The sequence below is a fragment of the Lytechinus pictus genome, chromosome 13 (assembly GCF_037042905.1).
Source record: "Lytechinus pictus isolate F3 Inbred chromosome 13, Lp3.0, whole genome shotgun sequence".
Classification (NCBI taxonomy): Eukaryota; Metazoa; Echinodermata; class Echinoidea; order Temnopleuroida; family Toxopneustidae; genus Lytechinus; species Lytechinus pictus.
In genome coordinates, this window is record NC_087257.1 from 6,126,300 (window position 1) to 6,151,095 (window position 24,796).

Consider the following 24,796-nt stretch of genomic DNA (forward strand, 5'->3'; position numbering starts at 1 on the left):
ATAAATTGCTACTTGTATCTAAATTAGAGTTTTTCATCCTTTATTGTGGTCTGTTTCAGGGTTTTTTAGGACAAATACAGGCACTCATACACACGTTTCAACTCAGTTTGAGAATTTTTTTAATCAGCTGCTCACAAAGTTAAACGATCCCTTTAAAGTTACTATAATTATATTAAGTTTATTGTCCAATGGTATCTTTAATGGAATCCTTGATTCTGATTGGCTGCTTGGCATCGTTACTTACCACTGGAAGGCAAAGTTACCATAATAGTAACTTTCATGCAATGGGACCCTGGTTTGTGTTACTTTGTTTTAAATCTACTCGCTTTCTTTCCCTGGTGTGAGGTAATTCTGAGTAGGTTTTGTTCAATTCTGTGGACATTATTTTTTAAGTTGTTACCAGGACCAGAGTTCATATTCAAATCTGCTTGTTTCTGCTTGTTTTAAATCAACTCACCAAATGTTTTTTTCCCTGGTGTGAGGTAATTCTGAGTAAGTTTTGTTCAATTCTGTGAACATTACATTTTAAGTTGTTACCAGTACCAAAGCTCATCTTCAAATATGCTTGTTTGTGTTTGTATTAAATCTACTCACCAAACGTTTCTTTCCCTGGTGCAAGGTAGTTCTGAGTAAGTCTGGTTCAATCCTGTAAATATTATATTTTAAGTTGTTCCCAGGACCAGAGTTCATCTTCAAATATGCTTGTTTGTGTTTGTTTTAAATCTACTCACCAAACGTTTCTTTCCCTGGTGTGAGATAATTCTGAGTAAGTTTTGTTCAATTATGTGAACATTATGTTTTAAGTTGTTCCCAGGACCAGAGTTCATCTTCAAATCTGCTGGTTTACATTTGTTTTAAATCTACTTACCAAACGTTTCTTTCCCTGGTGTGAGGTAATTCTGAGTAAGTTTTGTTCAATTATGTGAACATTATGTTTTAAGTTGTTCCCAGGACCAGAGTTCATCTTCAAATATGCTGGCTTCATTTGTTTTAAATCTACTTACCAAACGTTTCTTTCCCTGGTGCAAGGTAGTTCTGAGTAAGTTTTATTCAATCCTGTGAATGTTATATTTTAATTTGTTCCCAGGACCAGAGCTCATCTTCAAATCTGCTTGTTGGTAATTGTTTTAAATCTACTCACCAAACGTTTCTTTCCCTGGTGCAAGGTAGTTCTGAGTAAGTTTTGTTCAATCCTGTGAATGTTATATTTTATATTGTTACCACGACCAGAGTTTATCTTCAAATATGCTTGTTTGTGTTTGTTTTAAATCTACTCACTAAACATTTCTTTCCCTGGTGTGAGGTAATTCTGAGTAAGTTTTGTTCAATCCTCTGAATATAATATTTTAAGTTGTTACCAGTACTATAGTTAATCTTTAAAGCTGCTTGTTTCTATTTCATTAAATCTACTTACCAAACGTTTCTTTCCCTGGTGCAAGGTAGTTCTGAGTAAGTTTTACTCAATCCTGTGAATATTATATTTTAAGTTGTTCCCAGGACCAGAGTTCATCTTCCAATATGCTGGTTTACATTTGTTTTAAATCTACTTACCAAACGTTTCTTTCCCTGGTGCGAGGTACTTGGCAAGCTTGAATTCCTTCTCCTCCCAGACCTTCCTCAGCTTGACCAGTTTCTGCTCCAGGTCGAACTCTGCCGTCGCTCCGGCGCATATGGTGCTGATCTGCAGGCTGTGTTCACTCAGGTTGTAGGACAGGAGCTCTCGTACGTAGTACTGTCGTCCAGGCTCATACACCTGGCCCAGGGCTAGGAATAGGGACTTCCAGTGGCGAGACTAGATCATGAATAATAAAAAAAGAAATCCTTATCTTATTGCTCGAAATAGAAATGCTCCAACAATTCATTTTGCCCAATTGATCGTGAGCCCACCAGTCACTTAGCAAAGGATTCCGGAAGAAATTGTGTAGTTGCCGAGAAATTAGCAAAATAAGCAAAGTAAGGTATTTCATGAAATGTCAGGTCATTTTGATAACAATGAAAATACAAAGTCCCACATGTGCTATTACTTCCAACTACTTTCATCTATCTTTAATGCAAATGCAAGCGATTTCAGTTTGCAAGATGGCTATAGAAATGAAAATGGTGTACAAAACTAAATTAAAGGTATATGCCTGCTGTGGTAACAATCTCATAATGAGTTCTAACAGAATCCAATAAAATGGCCACCCAAGTGTTTGTAAGTATAGATAAAAAAGAATATGTGCCAAATGACTCTTGGTGATAATGTGGCATTGCTGAGAAATTAGCAAAATAAGCACGGAATTCCAGAAAATGTCAGGTCTTTTTCCATGTAATATCAATACATAATCCCACATATGACCTTTTGTGTCAGTGATCATTACAATTATCAGCTTACAGCTAAAATTTCATGATTTCACAAAGATGAGTTTATTTCAATGTACAGTACCACATCTAGATCTATGATTAAATTGTGGCGATTAGCCTTCGTTGATTTTAAAGACTTTCTCATGAAATAATTGTTTGCTGCAACTACTTTCTTTTACGTTTGAATAAAGATAAAGAAATACCTTGAGGCAGTCACTTGAAAGCTTGAGGAGCAGGGGCAAGTCTTGCTTGAAGTCTGAGAGTAGCTGGTACCAATGGGCCAGTACGAGATCGCCCTGGGGCAGCACCTGTTTGAGCTGGCCCGCAGCCTGTTGCCAATCTGTGACTTTAGCCATAGCTTTAGACACATTAATCTGGAATAGGAGGCACAGTGAAATTATCAGATTATTGAAATCCTAATAGCAACAATTCTGTATAATAAATAATAATATTAATAACAGTACAATTCTTACTAGACACATAACACCTACAGATCTCTATGCGTGAGGAAAAGCAGCAGAGCTGCCAAGTTGTATTTTGCATTTTCAGTATTCTTATCCCCCAAAATCAGTATTTTGACAAAAAAAATCAGTATTTTTACCGTGTGAGATAAATATTTTGTATTTTTCCCAAAAAAAGTGTATTTCATAATAAAATGCTTGGCGCACTCGCCCATCATGGCGCTCAAGCTGCATGCAAGCTAAAATGTGCACTGCTCTTGCAGATGAAAAAAAAAAACATTGAAACTTGTGTATATCTCACCCTGGTTTTTACAAAATGATTGAAAAAAAAAAAAGTTACCTGAAATTACATTGATCTAATAACCATATTTGTGTACGTTTTATGAAATAGAGACATATAGAGATGATTTTTCTCAATAAATTTCGATTTTTTTTTTTTTTTTTTTTTAAATACAAAAAACGTATTTTTTAAAGAAAAAACGTACTGCCGTATTTTGGTTGCAAAAACGTACTAAATACAGAAAAATTGTACTGCTTGGCAGCTCTGAAGCAGGTATCGTGGTTAGAATCATAGATCAAAATTATACATTAAATATACATTATTTATATACTTCACAGAATATAAAACACAGATTGATCCTAACCTAATAAGCCACTCTGAAACAGGTGGCTTTTTAATTGTACTCTGAATTGCTAAAGTTGGGTAATATTTTGTAAAGTCGGTGGGAGAGAATACCACTGTGCTGATGCAGCTTTCTGGAAAGCCCGATCCCCTTAAAATGTGGTCTTGACAGTAATTTCAGAAAGAATAATTTGTGAACCAGAACGAAGATCACGCTTGGGTATATGAAGTTGGACAAGTTCTTGGAGACAGGCAGGGGCAAGAGTGAAGACCATGTATATGAAGTGAAATACAGATATGCAATGTGCATCAATTTCGAAGTTTGATTTTTTTTTTTATTCCGTTGGTCTACAACCAGTTGGGATGTTTCTCAGATAGCCTCATACCACAGAGGCTAAACACATTTGGTCTACTATTGATCTGGTCCAAATGCTATTTGGTCTACACTAAATTTGCTGACCTAATACCGACTTCGTCTCATCCCCATTTTGTAGAAGGCCAAGTTGGTCCAAGTTCTAATTCATCTCCTTATTTTTTTTAACTTTGTCAAATGAAAATCTAGTTCATAAAGGATTAACCTAAGGTCATAGAGTGAGCGGAGTTAGACAAAGTGGCTATTAGACACAATGAGTACAGCCTAGCTAGAAATTTGTTAAAATGGCAAGTGGGCTAATTGGCAAACAGAATGAATGTTTTTGTTTTAATCATTTTTTTTCTAACTGAATATATTCATATGGTAAAATCATATTTGTAAATATGTACATGAGCGTCGTAACACTGTGAAGACCAAACACTGTGGAGAAGCCAGAGGGTTGAAATTGGGTGTTAGCAGACTAAATAAGCTAAGATGATGATGATGTTTATGATGATGCACAGCATTTGTATAGCGCCATATATCTGTCACAGACATTCAAAGGCGCATTTTGGGAGGAGCCAGCCAATCTGAGTCGCCGAGAAGGGCGCACTGAGGTCTCTCCTCCTGATATAACTGACTGGGGGAATGCAGGTGGACCACGACACCGGGCCTGCTCTTATCTGAATAGTGCAGTCGGTTCTTAACGTGCAAAGGTGGTGACTCTTCTCTGCACGGGGACTCCATTTAACGTCCTATCCGAGGGATGGAGTGTTTTCCACTGTAACATAGAATGCATCTTTGAAACAGGGGAGAGACTTTTACACACAACGCACTGGCTTCAGTCATCTGCCTGGGGTAGACTCGATCCCACAATCTTTGGTTCGCTTTACCGACGCTTTACCGACTGAGCCAACTTCGCTCTCTAAGACCATGCGAGATGAGGCCAATCGGAAAGTAGACAAAGTGGGCGTACACCAATTGACAACCATATACCCAAGTTTTTTGTTTTCCGTTACAAACACCAGCTTACAACTGTTTTCGACTAACCTTTCTGAACAACATCTGCTTCCAATCCACAATGCCACCCGTCGAGACTTCGACAAACCTCCAGAGTTGGTGCCTGACGGTCATGGTCTGAAACATCTCCGTCAGCTCGGAGACATCGTACTTCTGACCAGTGATCTTCATCTTGTTTTCACTGCACTCATTGATACGGCTGTTGACCCTGGTGAACTTGCCAAAGAGCTGAAAGGACAGACAATAAAAATGGTTCAAACCTCGACGAAACTTTTTGACCGTGTCGCTCCCTGACAAAGTTCATCCAAAAAAAAAAGAAAAGAAATACAAGAAATTCACAAAATAATCAAATGCATAGGTTGAAATCTTACCTGAGAGAGCTTGTCCAAGATCGTCATGGGTTTCTGAGACGGGTCCAAGAAGATGCCTTTGGAAGCCTCACTGGAGATCTTCTTGGCTTCGCTGTATAAATGCTGAATTGTAAATTTAGAACAAAAACATAAATTGTTCAAATACAAAGGCATGACGAGGTGGTATGGCGCAGTGGATAAATCTATGGACTATCAACCACAAGGTCAGAGATTCAAAACCAGCCAAATCACGTATATCCTTTGGCAAGGCATTTATTGACACTTGTCAGGTGTAGTCATTGGGTGAATGGCAGGTAAGAATTTCTTGAATGCTCGAGCGACTAAGAAGGGTAGCCACACTAAAGCCAAAGGCAGGGCTCAGAAATACTCTTTGAAGTGCTATATAAATGTTGCATATTGTCACTATTATTGTTATCATGAGAGTTTTTTGTCACAAGAATCAGACAGCATTATTGTTTTAAACCTGGACCCTGAGTTACAAGGAGTTGCGATTGCTTCAATCAATCTTAAAGATAAATTTCAGTTGTGGGGACGATCTCAAAATGACTTTTTAAAGAATTTAATATAATGATCACCAAAGTGTCTGTTTGTATGAATAAAAAAATATGTGCCAAAGGATTCTGGAAGAAATTGTGTAATTGCTGAGAAATAAGCAAAATAAGCGCGGATTCTGTTACTTCCGTCGGGTCTTTAGTCCAGCAATAATAATACACTGTCCCACGTGTGCCTCTCTGTGTTGGCGATCTTCAGTGTGATTGTTTTTTTAGCTTAGATATTATGATTTCACAAAGTTCAGTTTATGTAACTGTACCGGATCTAGATCCACAATGATAAAGTAATACTTAACCTTGGTTTTACAGACTTTCTCACGAAATCAGTATTTTACTGCAAATACTGTCATTTTTAGCTTTAACCATGGAAATCAATGTCATAATTCTTCATACAGGAAATTTAAACACCATCCCATTTAAAATACGGAGGCGTACACTGAAATTGTCAAGACACCGATACATGCATGATTACACATTTGAAGGAATTCATTCAAGATATTGAGGTTGCTGGCTTTCCATAGTTTTGGTTGATCAGATCTTTGCAAATAGACATGACCTTTGTGATAAAATGCTTCAATTGTAATAGTAAAAATACCTGATATAAATTTCTACTGTCCTTTTTTTCAAAAAAAGTTTTGATTTTTTTCATTACAGTTTCATTTCCACAAATCTGACACGTTACAAAATTTTATACAATTATATAACTAAGATGAACATTCCTTACATATATACAATCAATACAAAATAAAGATAACAAGCATTCCAAATTACTATGCTACATGAATGAAGCAATGTAAAACGGAAAGGTGGGGGAACCTTAAAAGCAGAATGCTTGAGGAAAGGTTCCGTTTTTTATGCATTACTTAAAATTCTTTTGTTTAATTGCACATTTTACTTAAATCTGACTGAGGGGAAAATAAAAGATATGTTTTTTTACCTGGTATTCTTCGTCAAGGTTGCCAATTTGAATGGGAGTCTGCATGTTGACGAATTCAGCAGTGTCCTGAAGCTGTAGCAGGAATGCCTCCCAGTTCTGCCACACCCCTTCCTCGCACTTTTCCTCTTCCGGGGTTAGGGAACGATAGCTTAGACGAATCACCTAGTATAAGATTCAAGATTATGTCACTGGTCATTGTATTCATAATAATAACAACAACAATAATAATAGCAATCCTAATAATACTAATAGGTGGCTACTTATGTGGTGCACAGGTCCACGTTTCGGTGCTCATGGCAACAAAAACACATTAACATGATAGATACAATACATGTACACATGTAGCATCACCTGTGAGCAATCTTACCAATACAATGTGTGTTATATAACAAACACAAAAGGGAAATTAAGGGCAAGTTTTAATAGTAACGTTCAATCTTTGAGAAACACCTGCCCCCCTCCCCCTAGCTCCCGGTACAAGTACATGTACATGCAATGTGAGAATTAAAGTGTTGAAGATGCTGCTGAAAACTGACCATCCAAATAGCCCACTACCAGCTATGAGGGCCAGGAGGATTGCTTATGTACACTCTAATAATGGACTAAAAATGATGGAGATGTTGCGTTAGGAAATTCTGTCAAAAGTTTTTTAAGATCAAACTTATATGATTTAAAGCGAAAGTTCATTTGTCTATTTATATAATCAAGGCACAATAAAAATTATTTTTAATTTTGTGAGAAAACAACATTTTTGAGATTTTCCACCAAACTTAAAATTCTAATAATTGTTTAATTCTTTGATGGATTTTCCTCAAACCTTCACTAATATCTTTATTATTTTTCTACTATTTTTGCGATTAACTTTTTAAGTCGCATGCACCTTTTAGTTAAAATGGAAATGGCACCTAATAAATCACATTCAATATTATCACAGTTATTTTCTCACCTCAAAGAGTGACTTGACATATTCTACTTCTTTCTGTAGTTCAGGCATCTTGATCTTATATCTGTTGTACTGCTTGGCGTAGTCGGCGAAATCTTTTACATCAGTGCTCTTCTCTTTCATACCCTGCAATGAAAAACAAGTTGTTCATAAATCTATCTAAATCTTTGTGAGATTCTGTAAATTCAGCACTTTAATGTTGATTCCTCTGGAATAGGCAAATCCATATATCATTCATCACCATATGGATTTGAAATTGTCCTTTTTTATTTATTGAATAAGTATAAGGCATCCTTTCATTATCAAACTCTGTGTACTCATTCTATTAAACATATATCTCAAGCTGTTATTCATTTGGGAAAATTTCTTTTTTGGCAATGCAGAACATAAACCTTGGCTAGATCTTTGAAAATGAAATATAGTGTTACACTGTATACATGTACAGTACATTTCAACATATCAGCCATGTCATACAGAAAAGCTAAGCCGCTTGAACTCTTATTCTTGACGTAAGGTAAATATTTTACATAACAGGTAACAGCAGGGAATAATTTTGCTTTACAAATTTGAATAGCTTTTTTGGTCATAAGAGAAAAGCTCTCAACTAAGTAATGTACAGCCCGATGTATAAATATGCTATACAAAAGACTTAATGCATAGTAGTCTTTCAAAAATGTGGAGCAAATTGCGATGTGATACCAGGAAAATCATCCCCTGAACAGGGTATTAAAAGGGAATTTCAATATCCAAGAAGGAAAAGGAATATGTATGTACCATGAAAATGAAATATTTCATAATAATCTTGATGTAATTGCTGCATGAAAAAGAAATTCAGGGACATTGAATTGACATGAGATGGACATGATAATACTATGATGTTACAGATATTATGTAATATCAGTTTAGCCATTTGGTACAAGAAAAGAAAGGGGAAAAAGGAAACTGCATGAAATTAAATACTGTATTTACAAGAAACTCATAACAGAACCATGTGTACTATGGATTTGAAAATACATATACAATGATATATTTTCTGGTCAAATGAATACTGTATTTGTAAAGAAAGGAAAATATAGCATGCAACTCTGACGTTCAGTAGTACAATGATTAAAAATGTGAAAAATATAGCATGGTCGGAGACAAAAATGTAGGAGTTTCTGTATATCCTGCACATTAAAAAATATAGCATACAGCAAAGAAAGAGGTACATGTACATGTGCATGTTTGAAAACAGATGAAATTAATCCTTTTAATACACCCTTCTGAGACACTTATTAGCAAGCATATACTGTGCTATAGATTTTATATTGATAGAGCAGCATTTCTTGTCAACAATAGCGGGGGAAAAATTGGCCAGAATCAGAGGCCTGAATTCATAAAGTGATTTAGAATCTGTGTCTGAAACTTAAATAACTTTCTTGATAAAGGCGGATGCATTGGGCAAAACAATACAGCGGCTGCAGAAGAGAATTTGAAAATAATAACAAAGAGCCGAGATTTGAAGAAAAACTAGTCATCCCAAAAATAGACCCAAACAAAGAGCAATTTCAACTCAGAGAAGAATTAAAGACCGAATGCCAACAGAGAATCAAACACTAAATACCTTGTCCTTTTACCCTAAAAAAAGAATAGGCACTTTTGACTCCTAAGGCTTTAAGGGGACAGGGGCTGATTCAGCCCTCCTTTTGATCTCAGGCCTCAACCGCAAGATCATGACGAAAATCAAATGCACGTTACTGATGGCATAACCTATAAAACTGTTCGTATAAATTCTCTGAAAAAAAAGGATATTGGTCTTTGAGAATGATACTATGACAGTCTCACCAACCAACCGGGTGAACCAGAAAAAAATCAGTTTTCTTTTTCAACATATATGATTAACCCTATCTAAACTGGGCTATTTCGGACAAGAATATACGGGGGGTCAAATTGACCCCCCCCCCCTGTATATTCTTGGTCTCTCTCAGGTATCATTCTCAAATTTGTTCTTTGTCTCATCTGAAAATGTCTTGTATGCAACACTGTAGAACACAGTCTTTTGCATGCAAGATATAAGGAAGCTACAAAACGTCAAAATTTACACTCAAGCTTTTCACATCGGGAGCACAGATAATATAATTAAAGCAAATTGCACCACATCAAGGTTTACTTTAAGTAGATAGACAAAGTTTTTCCTGACAATGACACACACATTAACACAACTCTCTTTCTCTCTGCCGTGGCAATTGAACTTATGTGCAATAAAAATACAACAAGTACTGATGGGAGCAGAATAAACTTTTTGGGGAACATAGAAATGACAGTTTGGGATACACAGAAATGGAAGTAATGAAGAAGGCATGCACAGAATGGGGTATTTGGGATTTGTATCACAACAAGATCAAAATAGTCTTATGTCACCTTTCGCTTGACTGCAAGCTTATATTGACCACAATGCTGCATATCCTGTGGAAGTAACGTTGATAGTATCGTGCATAATAAAGACTATCTATTAAAAGTGGGTGCAGAAATTAACAAGAGTTGGTGATAATTGTTTGTGTATTGCAAGAGAATCATGGTTTAGAAGGAATATCCAAACTATCAATTTCAGGATGATAACTCAATTTCTTTTTAACTGGGTGAAGAAATAGAAAGAGTTGGTGATAATTATTTGTGTACTAAAAGAGAATCATGGTTTAGAAGGAATATCCAAACTACCGATTTAAGGATGATGGCTCAATTTTTTTTTAAAGGGTGAAGAAATAGACAGAGTTGGTGATAATCATTCAGTGTATTGAAGAGAATCACGGTGTAGAAAGACAACCAAACTACACTGTACCAATCTAAAGATGAGAACTCAATTTGATGGTTTTTAAACCATGGTTTAGGAATGAAATACATGCAGTCGGATTCAGCCAAATTTTTTTGAAAGAGTCTCATAATGGAAGTGCGCTTTTGTCACAGGGGCTAATGCAAATCTGCAGTTGTAACTGTGATAACCGCATTAATGAGCCCACTGTTCCAGTTAATTGATATACAGAATTGGCTATTTTTACAATTATTGGGCTTTTCTTTAATATAGGCCAAGAATGAGGCATATTAAACATGTGAAATATGTTCTTAAACCATGGTTTTAGACAATATATTAAAACTCATCTCTGCAAAATAGGGCTCATGTTTCTTCTAATCAAATAAAGGTTATCTAAATAACTATAGAAATCTTGTACTGCTACTTGCTAAAGTTTCTTCTAAATTTCAAGGTGAAAAGATTATGGGCTACGGTTGTTCTAGATTGTAATCACAAACACAAAGACAAATTCACTCATATCTTCTTGTATATGGAATTCTAAACATTGTTTGCAGACTTATTCATAGTGGTTTAAACGAGGTTGATACCCACCATAACCACGCCCTTGATCTCCGTCATAAACTCCATGGAGAGGTTCTTTGCCTCGCTGGCTGTGAAGTTGAGAAGATCCCTGAACGCGTTGTTGAGAAGAGGGACGAGGTCCTCCTGGATGGCCCCGCAGTCGATGTGGAAGAGTCCGTTCTGGGTCACGAAGCTCCGGTCCACGCTCTTCACCTGCTCGCACCAGTCGCGGATCTCACCGAGTTTGGTCTGGGAAGGTATCAAAATTATAATAGTGATAATAATAATAAACAATAATTTGTATAGCGCAGCTTTTATAAGGATATATTCAGCTGCGCTTGTTCAGAGCTCTTTTTACTTATATCTACAGAGCAAATTTTCTTAACTAAAGAGATATGTTTTTTAATTTTGATTTGAAGAGGGTCGAGGAAGGAGAGCTTCTTATGTCAATTGGCAGGCTATTCCATAGTTTGGGGGCAGCAAGTGCAAATGCACGATCACCAAGCGTGACTTTTGTTTTGTGAAATGGGATCTGGAACAATTATTTATCTGTGGAACTTTGCAGGCTTCGACTGTGTGATCGGGTTTTAAGTTTGAGCAATTCTGTAATGTAATGTGGGGCTTGACCGATTAATGGTTTATATACAATTAACAGAATTTTGAATGAGAACTGACAAGATACAAAGTTTCCCCCACCTCTATACTGTATGCCTGAGCTCTCTTCCACTGCAAGACAGTGTCCTTATTCCACTTGCGAGCAAAGCGGTGAATATCAGCAAGCCACGATTGGTTCTCACAGAAGGTATCGATTTCTTCCAAGGCTGCCGCGATGATCTCTGTTTGTAGCTCTCTGGCTGATGATATCTCCTCACTGAAATCAAGAACATTCATTTTGATATTTGATATAACATGATTATTCATTAGATTCAATGATACATAAATCTGAAGGATAACTCAGATAACTCACACTTTTTACTTGTCATGAATGTTCATGAGTATACAATGTGTCATCACTCTTCACTCCAAAAGAAATGTATGTATAAAGTTTACAAACACATAGTGAGCACACAGTCATCTGTGAATAAATGGTACTCACTCAGAAAGTAGTCTATCTGCCAGACTCCCTTCAGTGAGTGGGTTGTACTGCCCAACCATGCGCTCTCCAACGACCACATAGTCCTCCTGGAGGTCATTCTTCTTGCAGAGTTCAGGGGTCGCGACCCCGAGATGGTCAAACTCCTTCCTAGGAGTCTCTGTCCAGAGAAAAATTATCAATAATAATAATAATTAATAGGTACATTTGTTAATAAGCCCCTTGACCACGCTGGGTGCATTTTGCATGATACAAGTCAAATTTATTGATCTTTATCATGATTGAAATAGCACATCTAACATGCATAAACCCAAATGCACATAATACACGGTATATAGTTAGTGTAGGAAGTTTCATGTTATGTTGTGTATATAGTTTTTTATTGTTATGATACCTTGTACTTTTTTTGCTTTGTGTATGTATTTACAAGCCGTTGGAAGCTAGATTTCTTTGGATGCCTGCATTCATATAATAATAATAATGTTTGTATTGTATTGGATAGCTCAGACAGGAATAACGGGTATATTCCAAGAGTAAGGGGTAATATTGCACAAATCGAGGATGAGTGCAACATTAGCCCCAACAGGTGGAATATTTTTGGGTATTCCATGAAATAAAGCCATCCAATATATCCATTATTTTCAACCCCCCCCCCCTCTTTAAAAAAAAGAAACATGATCAAGAAAATCATGTCACTTACCACAATCAGTTAATACGGCCTTCATAAAATGCGACTTTCATGTACATGTAGCTCATTATGACGTCTTTTAATATCATTGCACTCTATGCTGCGCATCGCATTGCATTGATTGTTGTGCGCGCTGTATTTTTCGTTCATCCATGCATGCACACTAGGGTGATCAACAGAGTACCATGTTGAACAGCATCTTTTGTACAGTAGCCCATGGGATATGGGTCAGTTTCGCTACTTTCAGTATGTACTACCATATCTTGGTTGCGAAAGACAGTAATAATTCGTGCAAAAACTTATGGTTGGCAGCTCTGTAGAGTTACAGATAAATTCCAGTTTTTGGGGACGATCTCAAAATGACTTTTTACAGAATTTAATATAATGATCACCAAAGTGTCTGTTTGTATGAATAAAAAATATGTGCCAAAGGATTCTGGAAGAAATTGTGTAATTGCTGAGAAATAAGCAAAATAAGCGCGGATTCTGTCACTTCCGTCGGGTCTTTATTCCAGCAATAATAATACACTGTCCCACGTGTGCCTATCTGTGTTGGCGATCTTCAGTGTGATCGTTTTTTAGCTTAGATATTATGATTTCACAGAGTTCAGTTTATGTAACTGTACCAGATCTAGATCCACGATGATATAGTAATACTTAAACTTGGTTTTATAGACTTTCTCACGAAATCAGTATTTTACTGCAACTACTGTCATTTAGCTTTAAAACCGATCCCTGATTTTGTAACTTACTCTGTTCTATCAAGAGAGGTTCCTGTAGCCTTTCTGCTGCGGTGGAAATAATTCGCTGAGAGGAAGCGGCTTCTCTGACAGACATTTCAGAATCAGATCGTCCGTCGTCTGCGTCCTCGCTACAATAAGACATCAAAATATATATTCAGCAACTAAAATGAGTTTAAAAATTGTAACAATAAAATTGTCGTGTGCAAAGAGGTCATCAGAAATTTGAAGTCTTTTCACCACTAACAATATTTACAAAACATGGCTCTATTTCCATAAAAAACCATCAAAAGCTAATGCACCAGAGGAGTAACATTGAGACCTCCAAATCTGAACTAAAAACCTATCTTTTCCATTTTTTCTGAGGTGGGCTTGACCTATAAAGAAACCTTCATCATCATAATATGAAAAATCTTACTCTTTCTGAAAGAGCCTTTCTCTCTGGTTTCCGACCCATCCGGCAGTGACCTCTTCAATAGGCCTAGCAGCATCGCTGATGATGTTAGCCAATTTGATGATGGTTGCATCAAGAGTGTCCAAGAACATCTGTTTGGACGGATGCAGAGTCAATGCCCCTGGGGAGAAAAAAATCAGGGTGGATACATTGAGTTCTATTCTAAACTCTGGTGGGTGTTTCATAAAGCTGTTCATAACGTTACACACAACTTTACGCACGACTGGAACATGTTCTTAGGTCATAAATCAATTGCATAGGGATATCACATAGCACAAGAAAGGATCACCAGTCGTGCGTAAAGTCATTCGTATCTTACGAACAGCTTTATGAAATTCCCACCTGGTCTCCCCTTATTCCAGAATTATCTATCTATTAATCTCTATTCCTATCTCTCCCTTCCCCCCCCCCCCCCCTTCTCTCTCTCTCTCTCTCTCTTGCTTCATTTTAATCTCTTTCTGACTCTTTCCATACAACGTTACTTTTACTTGTAAATCTCTGTTTGACCTGTTAAAGTGCATTCTGGGGGCATCCATGCTATCCCCCGCCCTCCATTTTTATTTTTGTTTGTGATTATTATCCTGCAACTACCCCCCCCCCCCCTCCTTTTTTATAAAGCAATCCCTCTATTCATCTCTTTCTTCTCTCTCTCCCTTCCAGTCCCTCTACATGTATTTAACTATTTCAACCCATCCATCCATCCATCTATCCACCCATCCACTCATCCATCCATCTATCCACCCATCCACTCATTCATCCATCCATCCATCCTTCCATCCATCCACAAAGCTATCCATCCTTCCATCAATCCACAAATCTATCCATCCATCAATCCATCTATCCATCCTTCCATCCATCAATCCATCAATCCACCAATCCACAAATCTATCCATCCTTCCATCAATCCACCAATCCACAAATCTATCCATCCTTCCATCAATCCACCTATCCACAAATCTATCCATCCTTCCATCAATCCACCAATCCACAATTATATCCATCCTTCCATCAATCCACAAATCTATCCATCCTTCCATCAATCCATCTATCCATCCTTCCATCCATCAATCCACCAATCCACAAATCTATCCATCCTTCCATCAATCCACAAATCTATCCATCCTTCCATCAATCCATCTATCCATCCTTCCATCCATCAATCCACCAATCCACAAATCTATCCATCCTTCCATCAATCCACCAATCCACAAATCTATCCATCCTTCCATCAATCCATCTATCCATCCTTCCATCCATCAATCCACCAATCCACAAATCTATCCATCCTTCCATCAATCCACCATCCATCCTTCCATCCATCAATCCACCAATCCACAAATCTATCCATCCTTCCATCAATCCACCAATCCACAAATCTATCCATCCTTCCATCAATCCACCAATCCACAAATCTATCCATCCTTCCATCCATCCATCCTTCCATCAATCCATCCATCCACAAATCTATCCATCCTTCCATCAATCCACCAATCCACAAATCTATCCATCCTTCCATCAATCCACCATCCATCCTTCCATCCATCAATCCACCAATCCACAAATCTATCCATCCTTCCATCAATCCACCATCCATCCTTCCATCCATCAATCAACCAATCCACAAATCTATCCATCCTTCCATCAATCCACCAATCCACAAATCTATCCATCCTTCCATCCATCCATCCTTCCATCCTTCCATCAATCCACCAATCCACAAATCTATCCATCAATCCACAAATCTATCCATCCTTCCATCAATCCACCAATCCACCAATCCATCTTTCTATCCATCCATCCATCAATCCACCAATCCACAAATCTATCCATCCTTCAATCAATCCACCATCCACAAATCTATCCATCAATCCACCAATCCATCTTTCTATCCATCCATCCATCCTTCCATCTGTCCATCTATCCATCCATCCAACCTTACCTTTACTAGTGAAGTTCAGTTTAGCTTTGTAAAGTGCTTCCCGTGGGGCATCTATGGTCCCCACCATGGTGTGTCTGACGAAGGTACAGACATTATACCGGGTCAAAGCAAGAAGATGGCAAACGAGCATCTGATCAACCAGAAGAATGAAGTTACCAAGACGCCTACAATCGGGAAGGTAACACATAAGTAAATGCATTGTTTCAATAATCATATCAATATGGTAAGTAGAAGGAGAATGGGAAGAAGAGGAAAGAGGAGAAGGAAAAGGAGAAGAGAGAGGGGGAGGGGAGGAGGAGGAGGAGGAGAAGGAGAGGAAAAAGGATGAGGAAGAAAAGGAGAAAGAGAAGGGGGGAGAGAAGGGGATTCATGAGGAGTAGCAATAAAAAAACAATATGCTATAACAGTTCAACAAGTTTGTTTCTTATAGCAATATTAATTCACCATCACGCATGTTTATATGTACGTACATTAGCACATAAATACACCTAAAAGGCATCTTAGGGAAAAGATAACAAATCAAATATAAATTTGTGATGTTGTTGGTGATGCAGGCATATCAGATATTCACAACATTATGCGCAAATACTCTTGTTGTCAAACACCCTTGAGTGCTCAGCATCATCACTACATGTACTGTAGTACACACATAAAAAGAACTGTGGGGTGTTTGTACAGTATATTATCTAAATTGATAAATATTAGACTTAAACTCACTTTGTTTCATTGTGAGCTTTAAGGAGGTTGGCCTCCCTTTGCTCTTTCTTCTGTCTCTGGATAAACAGCGATTCCTTGGAGCTAGAATTAAGAAAGTTGGAACGGAAGGAAGATAAGAATCTCATGTCAGTCTGTTTATTTTTTTTTCAAGATAAAAAACAGTCGAGGTAATGATCTCAAAATGAGTTCGAAGAGAAACTCATGTCAGTCTCTTTATATCTAAAGATAAAAGCCAGCTAAGGTAATGATCTCAAAATGAATTCGAAAAGAATCTCTTGTCAGTCTCTTAGATAAAAGCCAGCTGAGGTAATGATCTCCAAATGAGTTTGAACAGAATCCAATACAAAACAAGTGGAATGCCTCTGGCCGTCTCACCTGCATCACGCGATTCAATATAGCAGCAGTGCTGATTTTGAAAACTACTATAACTCGCACAAGATGTTCAGTGATACTTGGTTACTCGTATTTCCACGTTTTATGAATTAGACCAATACACTTATAGAGATATGATGGCAATTCAACAAATACCCCCAACGTGGCCAAAGTTCTTTGACCTTACATGACCTTTGACCTTGATCATGTGACCTGAAACTCGCACAGGATGTTCAGTGATACTTGATTACTCTTATGTCCAAGTTTTATGAACTAGACCAACACACTTTCAAATTTATGGCTGTAATTCAACAAATACCCCAATTTGGCCAAAGTTCATTGACCCTAAATGACCTTTGACCTTGATCATGTGACCTGAAACTTGCACAGGATGTTCAGTAATACTTGATTACTATTATGTCCACGTTTCATGAATCAGATCCATAAACATTCAAAGTTATGATGGTAATTCAAAAGATACCCCCAATTCGGCCAAAGTTCATTGACCCTAAATGACCTTTGACCTTGGTCATGTGTCGTGAAACTCATGCAGGATGTTCAGTGATACTTGATTAACCTTATGTATAAGTTTCATGAACTAGGTCCATATATTTTCTAATTTATGATGACATTTCAAAAACTTAACCTTAGGTTAAGATTTTGATGTTGATTCCCCCAACATGGTCTAAGTTCATTGACCCTAAATGACCTTTGACCTTGGTCATGTGACATGAAACTCAGGCAGGATGTTCAGTAATACTTGATTAACCTTATGGCCAAGTTTCATGAACTAGGTCCATATACTTTCTAAGTTATGCTGTCATTTCAAAAACTTAACCTCAGGTTAAGATTTGGTGTTGACGCCGCCGCCGTCGCCGTCGGAAAAGCGGCGCCTATAGTCTCACTCTGCTATGCAGGTGAGACAAAAATTACAACCAAAGTGTTTGTATGAATGAAAATAAACAAAATTATCATCATCAACAAGCATTTGAATTGCAACCAGGTTATTTGTCTGGATTTTATGATAATCATACACTCCATTAATTCATAATAGGGAAAATTTGGTATCTTATCAACAACAAAAAGTCATTGATTGTTTGTTAAGTCACACGTAACTTTACAAATAACATTGTTAAAACAGCACCCAGGTCCCAACGGTGTTAACGGTGGAGCGTTGTGGCCCAGTGGATTAGTCTTCGGACTTTGAAACAGAGGGTCGTGGGTTCGAATCCCAGCCATGGCGTAATTTCCTTCAGCAAGAAACTGATCCACAGTGTGCTGCACTCAACCCAGGTGAGGTAAATGGGTACCGGTAGGAAGTAATTCCTTAAAAAGCTGTGTGCGATATGAACGCCTAGCTTAGCCGGGTAATATAGGAGCGCCTTGAGCACCTAACAAGGTGGATATGTGCGCAATATAAATACCCTATATTATTATTAATCCAATCAAGACCTAGGCTCCGTAACACAAAGGTTTGCGATGGATTGCAAGTGTGAAAGAACCGCAATAATTGGTCCCTGGGCAGTATTTAAACCAAATGCGCATGTAACGTTGATATTGATTGGTCAGTTCATTTAGCGATTGATCGCTATTCTTTGTGTTACGGGCCCCAGGTGTCCCAATCATATTTTGTAATAACATTTCCCATTATTGATATGATTCTTTACCTGAACAAAAAAAGAACTGTTGCAATTCAATTAGCACATTCAATGAAAAATAGGCCTTTCGTGAATATTGATGGCACATACAAATATTATGAAACGCACAAATTGGAAGGAAAGATGTAAAGTCATGATGATTTCTTTAACAAGCGACGTTACCTAAACTTCCAAAGTTCATTGCAGAGTATGCTCACTATGCACAAAATTATGGGAATCTTAATAATAATAATGGTGGCTACATTAAAGCGCACAGATCCACCTTTCGGTGCTTCGCAACTGTATACCCGCGTGTCGCATATTTGGTATTAAGAGGTTCAAAAATCAAGGGGGGGCTCTAAGGCCCCATCTTCTAGGAGATAATGCCTATTTCATTTGCCTTGGAGATGTTTGGTGCCCTTTTCCTTTTTCACATTTGAGCTGTAATACCGAAATGCATCCCACAGAAAGGTGATCTCGCTCTTAAAATAGCAAATCTAAGGCCTTTGCATAAAACTTTCTATGAAATCAGTTTCCCTATAATTAAAAATTGTCGGAAAAGATACGGTCGTGATAATCCTTCTCAACAAACAGTATCCTCTACTTCCAAACTTAATTGTCGTGAATACTCACAATAGGGCTTTGTCTTTATTTGCCTGTTGTTTACAGAAATCCAGCATGGCAAAGGAGTCCTCGCAAGCCTTATCCAAGATTAATTTACAGAAGCTACAAAGAAGAAGAATTAAAATCATACCATAATATCTATGCTCTGTAAGTGAATTGAATTAAAATACAATTATCTTAATTTCCACATCTTCGTTAAAAACATAAAGCATAACAAAGATAATATATAAGACAATATATATAGGTACTTCTACAGTGTATGTACATGTATGTCAAGGAAGGAATCAAGCTTTATTTTGCATAATAATGAGAATAAAATTCAAATACATCATTTCATAAAATGATAAACAAAACAAATAGTGAGTGGGGGATGTCAAAGGTTTCCCTTATTTACATACCAACCAGGATGCGCTTAATTTTTTTTTTATTTAGTGAAACTTGAAAATGTCAGAAATTTCTCATTATACATCTGATATGATGAAATTTCAGCATTAAGCTTGTTTGATTTTTCTCTCTGTATTCAAATCATCTTGAATGACTTACTGGAAGAATTTGTTGAGGATGACCTGACCAGCTTTGTACATCATTTTAGTCCTATGCTCGAATTCAGGCAGTGTGAAGCAATGGCTGAAAAAGAATAAGAGATGCTAGGTTTTAGTCAAATATCAATATAAGATAACATATCAAATAAATTTCATCTTAAGCACTGAATAATCACCAATGAACATTTAATGGTGAATAACAAGAAAGGATCACCGGTCGTTCTTCAAGTCACTCTTGCCTTCTGGGCTCCCAGCTTTTCAAGAAAACAAATTTCCCTGATGAAGTTTAACAAGTGGAATGCCTCTGGCCGTCTCACCTGCATCACGCGATTCAATATAGCAGCAGTGCTGATTTTGAAAACTACTATAACTCGCACAAGATGTTCAGTGATACTTGGTTACTCTTATTTCCACGTTTTATGAACTAGACCAATACACTTATAGAGATATGATGGCAATTCAACAAATACCCCCAACGTGGCCAAAGTTCTTTGACCTTACATGACCTTTGACCTTGATCATGTGACCTGAAACTCGCACAGGATGTTCAGTGATACTTGATTACTATTATGTCCAAGTATTATGAACTAGACCAACACACTTTCAAATTTATGGCTGTAATTCAACAAATACCCCAATTTGGCCAAAGTTCATTGACCCTAAATGACCTTTGACCTTGATCATGTGACCTGAAACTTGCACAGGATGTTCAGTAATACTTGATTACTATTATGTCCAAGTTTCATGAATCAGATCCATAAACTTTCAAAGTTATGATGGTAATTCAACAGATACCCCCAATTCGGCCAAAGTTCATTGACCCTAAATGACCTTTGACCTTGGTCATGTGATGTGAAACTCATGCAGGATGTTCAGTGATACTTGATTAACCTTATGTATAAGTTTCATGAACTAGGTCCATATATTTTCTAAGTTATGATGACATTTCAAAAACTTAACCTTAGGTTAAGATTTTGATGTTGATTCCCCCAACATGGTCTAAGTTCATTGACCCTAAATGACCTTTGACCTTGGTCATGTGACATGAAACTCAGGCAGGATGTTCAGTAATACTTGATTAACCTTATGGCCAAGTTTCATGAACTAGGTCCATATACTTTCTAAGTTATGCTGTCATTTCAAAAACTTAACCTCAGGTTAAGATTTGGTGTTGACGCCGCCGTCGCCGCCGCCGCCGCCGCCGCCGCCGCCGCCGCCGCCGCCGTCGCCGTCGGAAAAGCGGCGCCTATAGTCTCACTCTGCTATGCAGGTGAGACAAAAATTCCCTGATAATTATTTAAACCCATTCCCACTTTTGCATGTTTTGTAAGTTGTTGCAGTGAATTACATGTATTTTCTGTACAAAAGCAATAATGTAAATATTCATGTAATTAGTACCACCATAACCAGTGATTCAATGGATGTTGTTTTGATATGCAACAAAATATAACAGAGTCTGACTGAATACCGTGCTTTCGACTTTTGGGCTGATTGAAATTCCCTGATTTTTCCCTCATTTCAGGCATTTTTCCCTGATTTAAGGGCTTTTTAAATCAAATTCCCTGATTTTTCCCTGACTGGAAAAAAATAAAATAATTTTCCCTGATTTCCCCGATGGGCTTGGGAACCCTGACCTTACGAACAGCTTCATGAAACGGCCCACTGTGCAAGCATACATGAGCACATAAGGTACATGGATGAAGTAGATAGGACAACTTACTCTAGCTCCAGGGGGAGAAAGCGTACAGTGCCAAGCTCCTGGAGGAGCTTAGAGACCTGAATGGAGGCGGCTCCGAACCCTGGCACAGCTAGCAGGAGACTATCATGGACCTTCTTACGGATGTTACAATACTCCTGATGCTTCTGACCAGATCTCCATCTAAAAAAAATCAAAATAATTATACTTCCTTACATAATAATCACGGAAGTGGTTTACGGTACATCATGAGTAAAGTCTCCTGAAGACAGCCAAAAACTTGCCCTGTAGAGTCTACTCTCCTGTTCCTGCTACTACTCCATTCGCTGACTCAAGCCAGCCTCATCTCACCTACTCAAGCCTGCCTACTTCCTCAGCTTTCCACTCCTTCTGGTTTACAGTCCTTTTTAGGACTACACTCATTTTGAAAAGAATGATTTACTTTGAATACAAACCTCCACTCTCTCGCCTTTTCCTTTCACCTCCATTTCTATCCTCTTTTCTTATCTCAGACCCTCCAGGACTTTGCACATGGTGTACCGTAAAACACTTCCGTGATTGCTCATACCACCATGCAAACCTTCGAACATCATCTTACATAATAATGACAATAATAACAATAACATCATTATCAATAATGATGGACATTTATAAAGCGCCATCTATGTGTATATGTATCTATAAATAATCTATTCCAAGAAGCACTATTATTACCCCAGCTTTAGCTCGAGCAGCCTTCCAGCACTCAGTGCATTCAAGGAATCTGTCCTCACAAGTTCTTGATTTATGCAGAAGAAATTTAAGTCAGAGCCTCGAAATATAAGGAGAAAATGATGCCTGAAGTTCGGGGCTCACTCGGGCATGAGATGTGCACACTGTGTAATCTCAGTGAAATTTCAAAGCAGTTCGAAAAAATTGTGTCAAAGAAACTCATGCATCTTGTTTCCTTTTCAACTACTAATTGAACGGTCAGAAATATGAAGGAAAGTAATGACTCTTTCGAATGAATTGATATTTTATTTTTCACTTGTTGAAGATCAAGTTACTATATTGGCTTTTTACAGAGACCTTGCCTGGCCACTTGTTGTAGGCTTTGGGGTGGCTGTTCACATATTAATTTTGACTTCAGGGTCCCGTAACACAAAGGTTAGCGATTAATCGTACGCTACGCTTGATTTTCACGATTGATTGCACGTTGTAGTCGATGCAATCAATCGTAGAAAAAGTGTTCTATAATGATTGCTAGGCTTTGTATTACGGGCCCCAGATGTGTACCACTGACCTGTTGAACGTCTTCCTCAGTAGATTATACTTGAAGAATGGAATCTTCGTCAGGATGCCCCACAAGACCGCCTCTCTGTGCCAGTCATACAGGTTCATACTCTCCGCAGGTTTACCTCTGACCTTGTGCATGATCCCAAAGCAAGACACAATCCAATGTTCCTCTGGGTTGGCCTTGTGTTTAGGAACGACGGTGAGCTCGTACGGCATGAAGTGGCGTGTCGGAGTACGATTCAGGTAGATGAACTTGGCATTGCCAAGGTGACGGCCTTTGCCGAACATCTCCACCACCTCTTTGCCTGTTAGCGGGATATCCTCACTTAGTTCCTAAAGTGGAGAACAATGCGAAAGAATTGTTTGTACGGCAATATCCATGTTTTTTTTAAATTCCACATGTACAGGCGAGTTTTTAAAGGACATTCAGTCACCTAAGCCAGGGAACTATTCGTTATCAATGACAACCCTAGTGAAATCATTGGTTTTGATTGGTGGAGAAACCAATTGCTTTGGTAACTGCCATTGCATTGTGAGCTGTCATTGAGACCATCTTTTATGAACCAGGGCCCTAATGCAGAGCTGCCAACCACACTTCAACAAAAATCCTATTATTTAACCCCAAAAATCCTATTTTTAGACAAAAAATCCTATTCATACCCATTGTGTACTTTCCTATCATACATCTCATTATTTTGCTGTGCCAACTGTAATTTTTACATGTATATTATGTATACGACAGGTTTGAATAGGATTAGGGGGGGTAAATTCATAGGTTCTTCATTTTATAGTAACATAATTACATGCATGACTGATAGGTTACCTCATTTACATGTGGGACCCTGATGCAGCTGCTGATGTCGCTGCTCCTTTGCACTTACTTAATAGAGCAAGTTATGTTCTATAAAAAAATTCGCCATCAGCGTCTCCGCTCTGATAACAGAAAAATCTGTTTTTGTCCAAAATGTAGCAAGTGTTGTCACGTTTTTCATGGCTTCCACAGCTTGTCGATGCTTCTGCCGACTTAGGTGCAAGCTGATGTCCTTCGCACCGCCATGCGATATCGAGAAGTCACATGCACATGCCGTACATCGAGCGGTGTAATCGTTCTTCTTGCTGGCCACTACGGTATGCATGGCCACCTAGTCGTATATTTGGATAGGAATGTTTGTCTCCTTGATGATCCAGATCCTTTCGATGCCATGATGAATATTACAGAATTAACTCTCTTTGTCCGTTGTTCACAATATGATCACAGACACAAACGACGACGGTGCTCAAGACGAGTACGAGGCCGGCCGGAGCATGCGGTATCGTCAGCCAGGCCAGCGCGCTAGTACCGTACCGGTAGCTACACAGTGAATTTAGCTTCGCACCAAAGATGATAAAGCGCCGCGAGATTCGCACACAGTACATGCATAAGCATGCACGCGCGCACACATGAGTCCTGGATTGGCCATGGCTGCGCTAGCGCTGGGAACATCGTACTTGCCTGTTGTGCACACACACAACGTAATACCGTGCTCGCTATATACGAGCGCGGTATTACGTACGTAATGCCAATGAGATATACACACACATAATACACGGATGCACATAGCTATATTTTCGTAAAATCGTATTTTATTTAGAAAAATCGTAGTGTCGTATTTTAAGTGAAAAATCGTACGGAATACGACAAAATCCTACTATTTGGCAGCTCTGCTAATGCTATTCCTGGACTGCAAATTGCTTCTTCAAAGTATAAAAATTCTTCAATTCATATGAAGTGAGGTAGTACTGTAATCGGGGGTGTGACTTACTGATTCAGCATCCTCACTGACGGCCAGGTCTTCCTGACGTAGAGGGAGCCCTTCTGATTTCCAGGAGGAGTCCGGGAGTCTTGGAGGGGGTGCTGGGATACGAGGGGATGGTTTCTTATCGTTGAGGTCAATATTCATGGCTGCTGCTGTCATACCAAGGCCTTCACTCCACACAGCTTCATCTGTAGCAGGAAAGTTATCAGTTAATTCAGCGGATTCACAATACGACGCGCCACCTATCGGTTGCGGCGGACAGGCTGAAGATCTA

General features: G+C 38.2%; 1 protein-coding gene across 1 annotated transcript in view; it reads right to left on the minus strand.

The window, feature by feature from the left end:
- LOC129274945 (dynein heavy chain domain-containing protein 1-like) overlaps positions 1–24,796 on the minus strand; it is an 88,872-nt gene that overhangs the window by 45,714 nt on the left and 18,362 nt on the right. The window contains exons 8-25 of the mRNA XM_064108440.1: positions 24,529–24,710; positions 22,734–23,059; positions 21,476–21,634; positions 19,757–19,840; positions 19,223–19,315; positions 16,581–16,661; positions 15,864–16,027; positions 13,889–14,045; positions 13,483–13,601; positions 12,046–12,202; positions 11,646–11,820; positions 10,980–11,198; positions 7,604–7,726; positions 6,658–6,819; positions 5,170–5,271; positions 4,829–5,026; positions 2,547–2,717; positions 1,552–1,792 (exon numbers count right to left, since the gene is read on the minus strand). Coding sequence (XP_063964510.1) covers positions 1,552–1,792; positions 2,547–2,717; positions 4,829–5,026; positions 5,170–5,271; positions 6,658–6,819; positions 7,604–7,726; positions 10,980–11,198; positions 11,646–11,820; positions 12,046–12,202; positions 13,483–13,601; positions 13,889–14,045; positions 15,864–16,027; positions 16,581–16,661; positions 19,223–19,315; positions 19,757–19,840; positions 21,476–21,634; positions 22,734–23,059; positions 24,529–24,710 — 2,913 coding nt within the window. The remainder of the gene's footprint in view (positions 1–1,551; positions 1,793–2,546; positions 2,718–4,828; positions 5,027–5,169; positions 5,272–6,657; positions 6,820–7,603; positions 7,727–10,979; positions 11,199–11,645; positions 11,821–12,045; positions 12,203–13,482; positions 13,602–13,888; positions 14,046–15,863; positions 16,028–16,580; positions 16,662–19,222; positions 19,316–19,756; positions 19,841–21,475; positions 21,635–22,733; positions 23,060–24,528; positions 24,711–24,796) is intronic.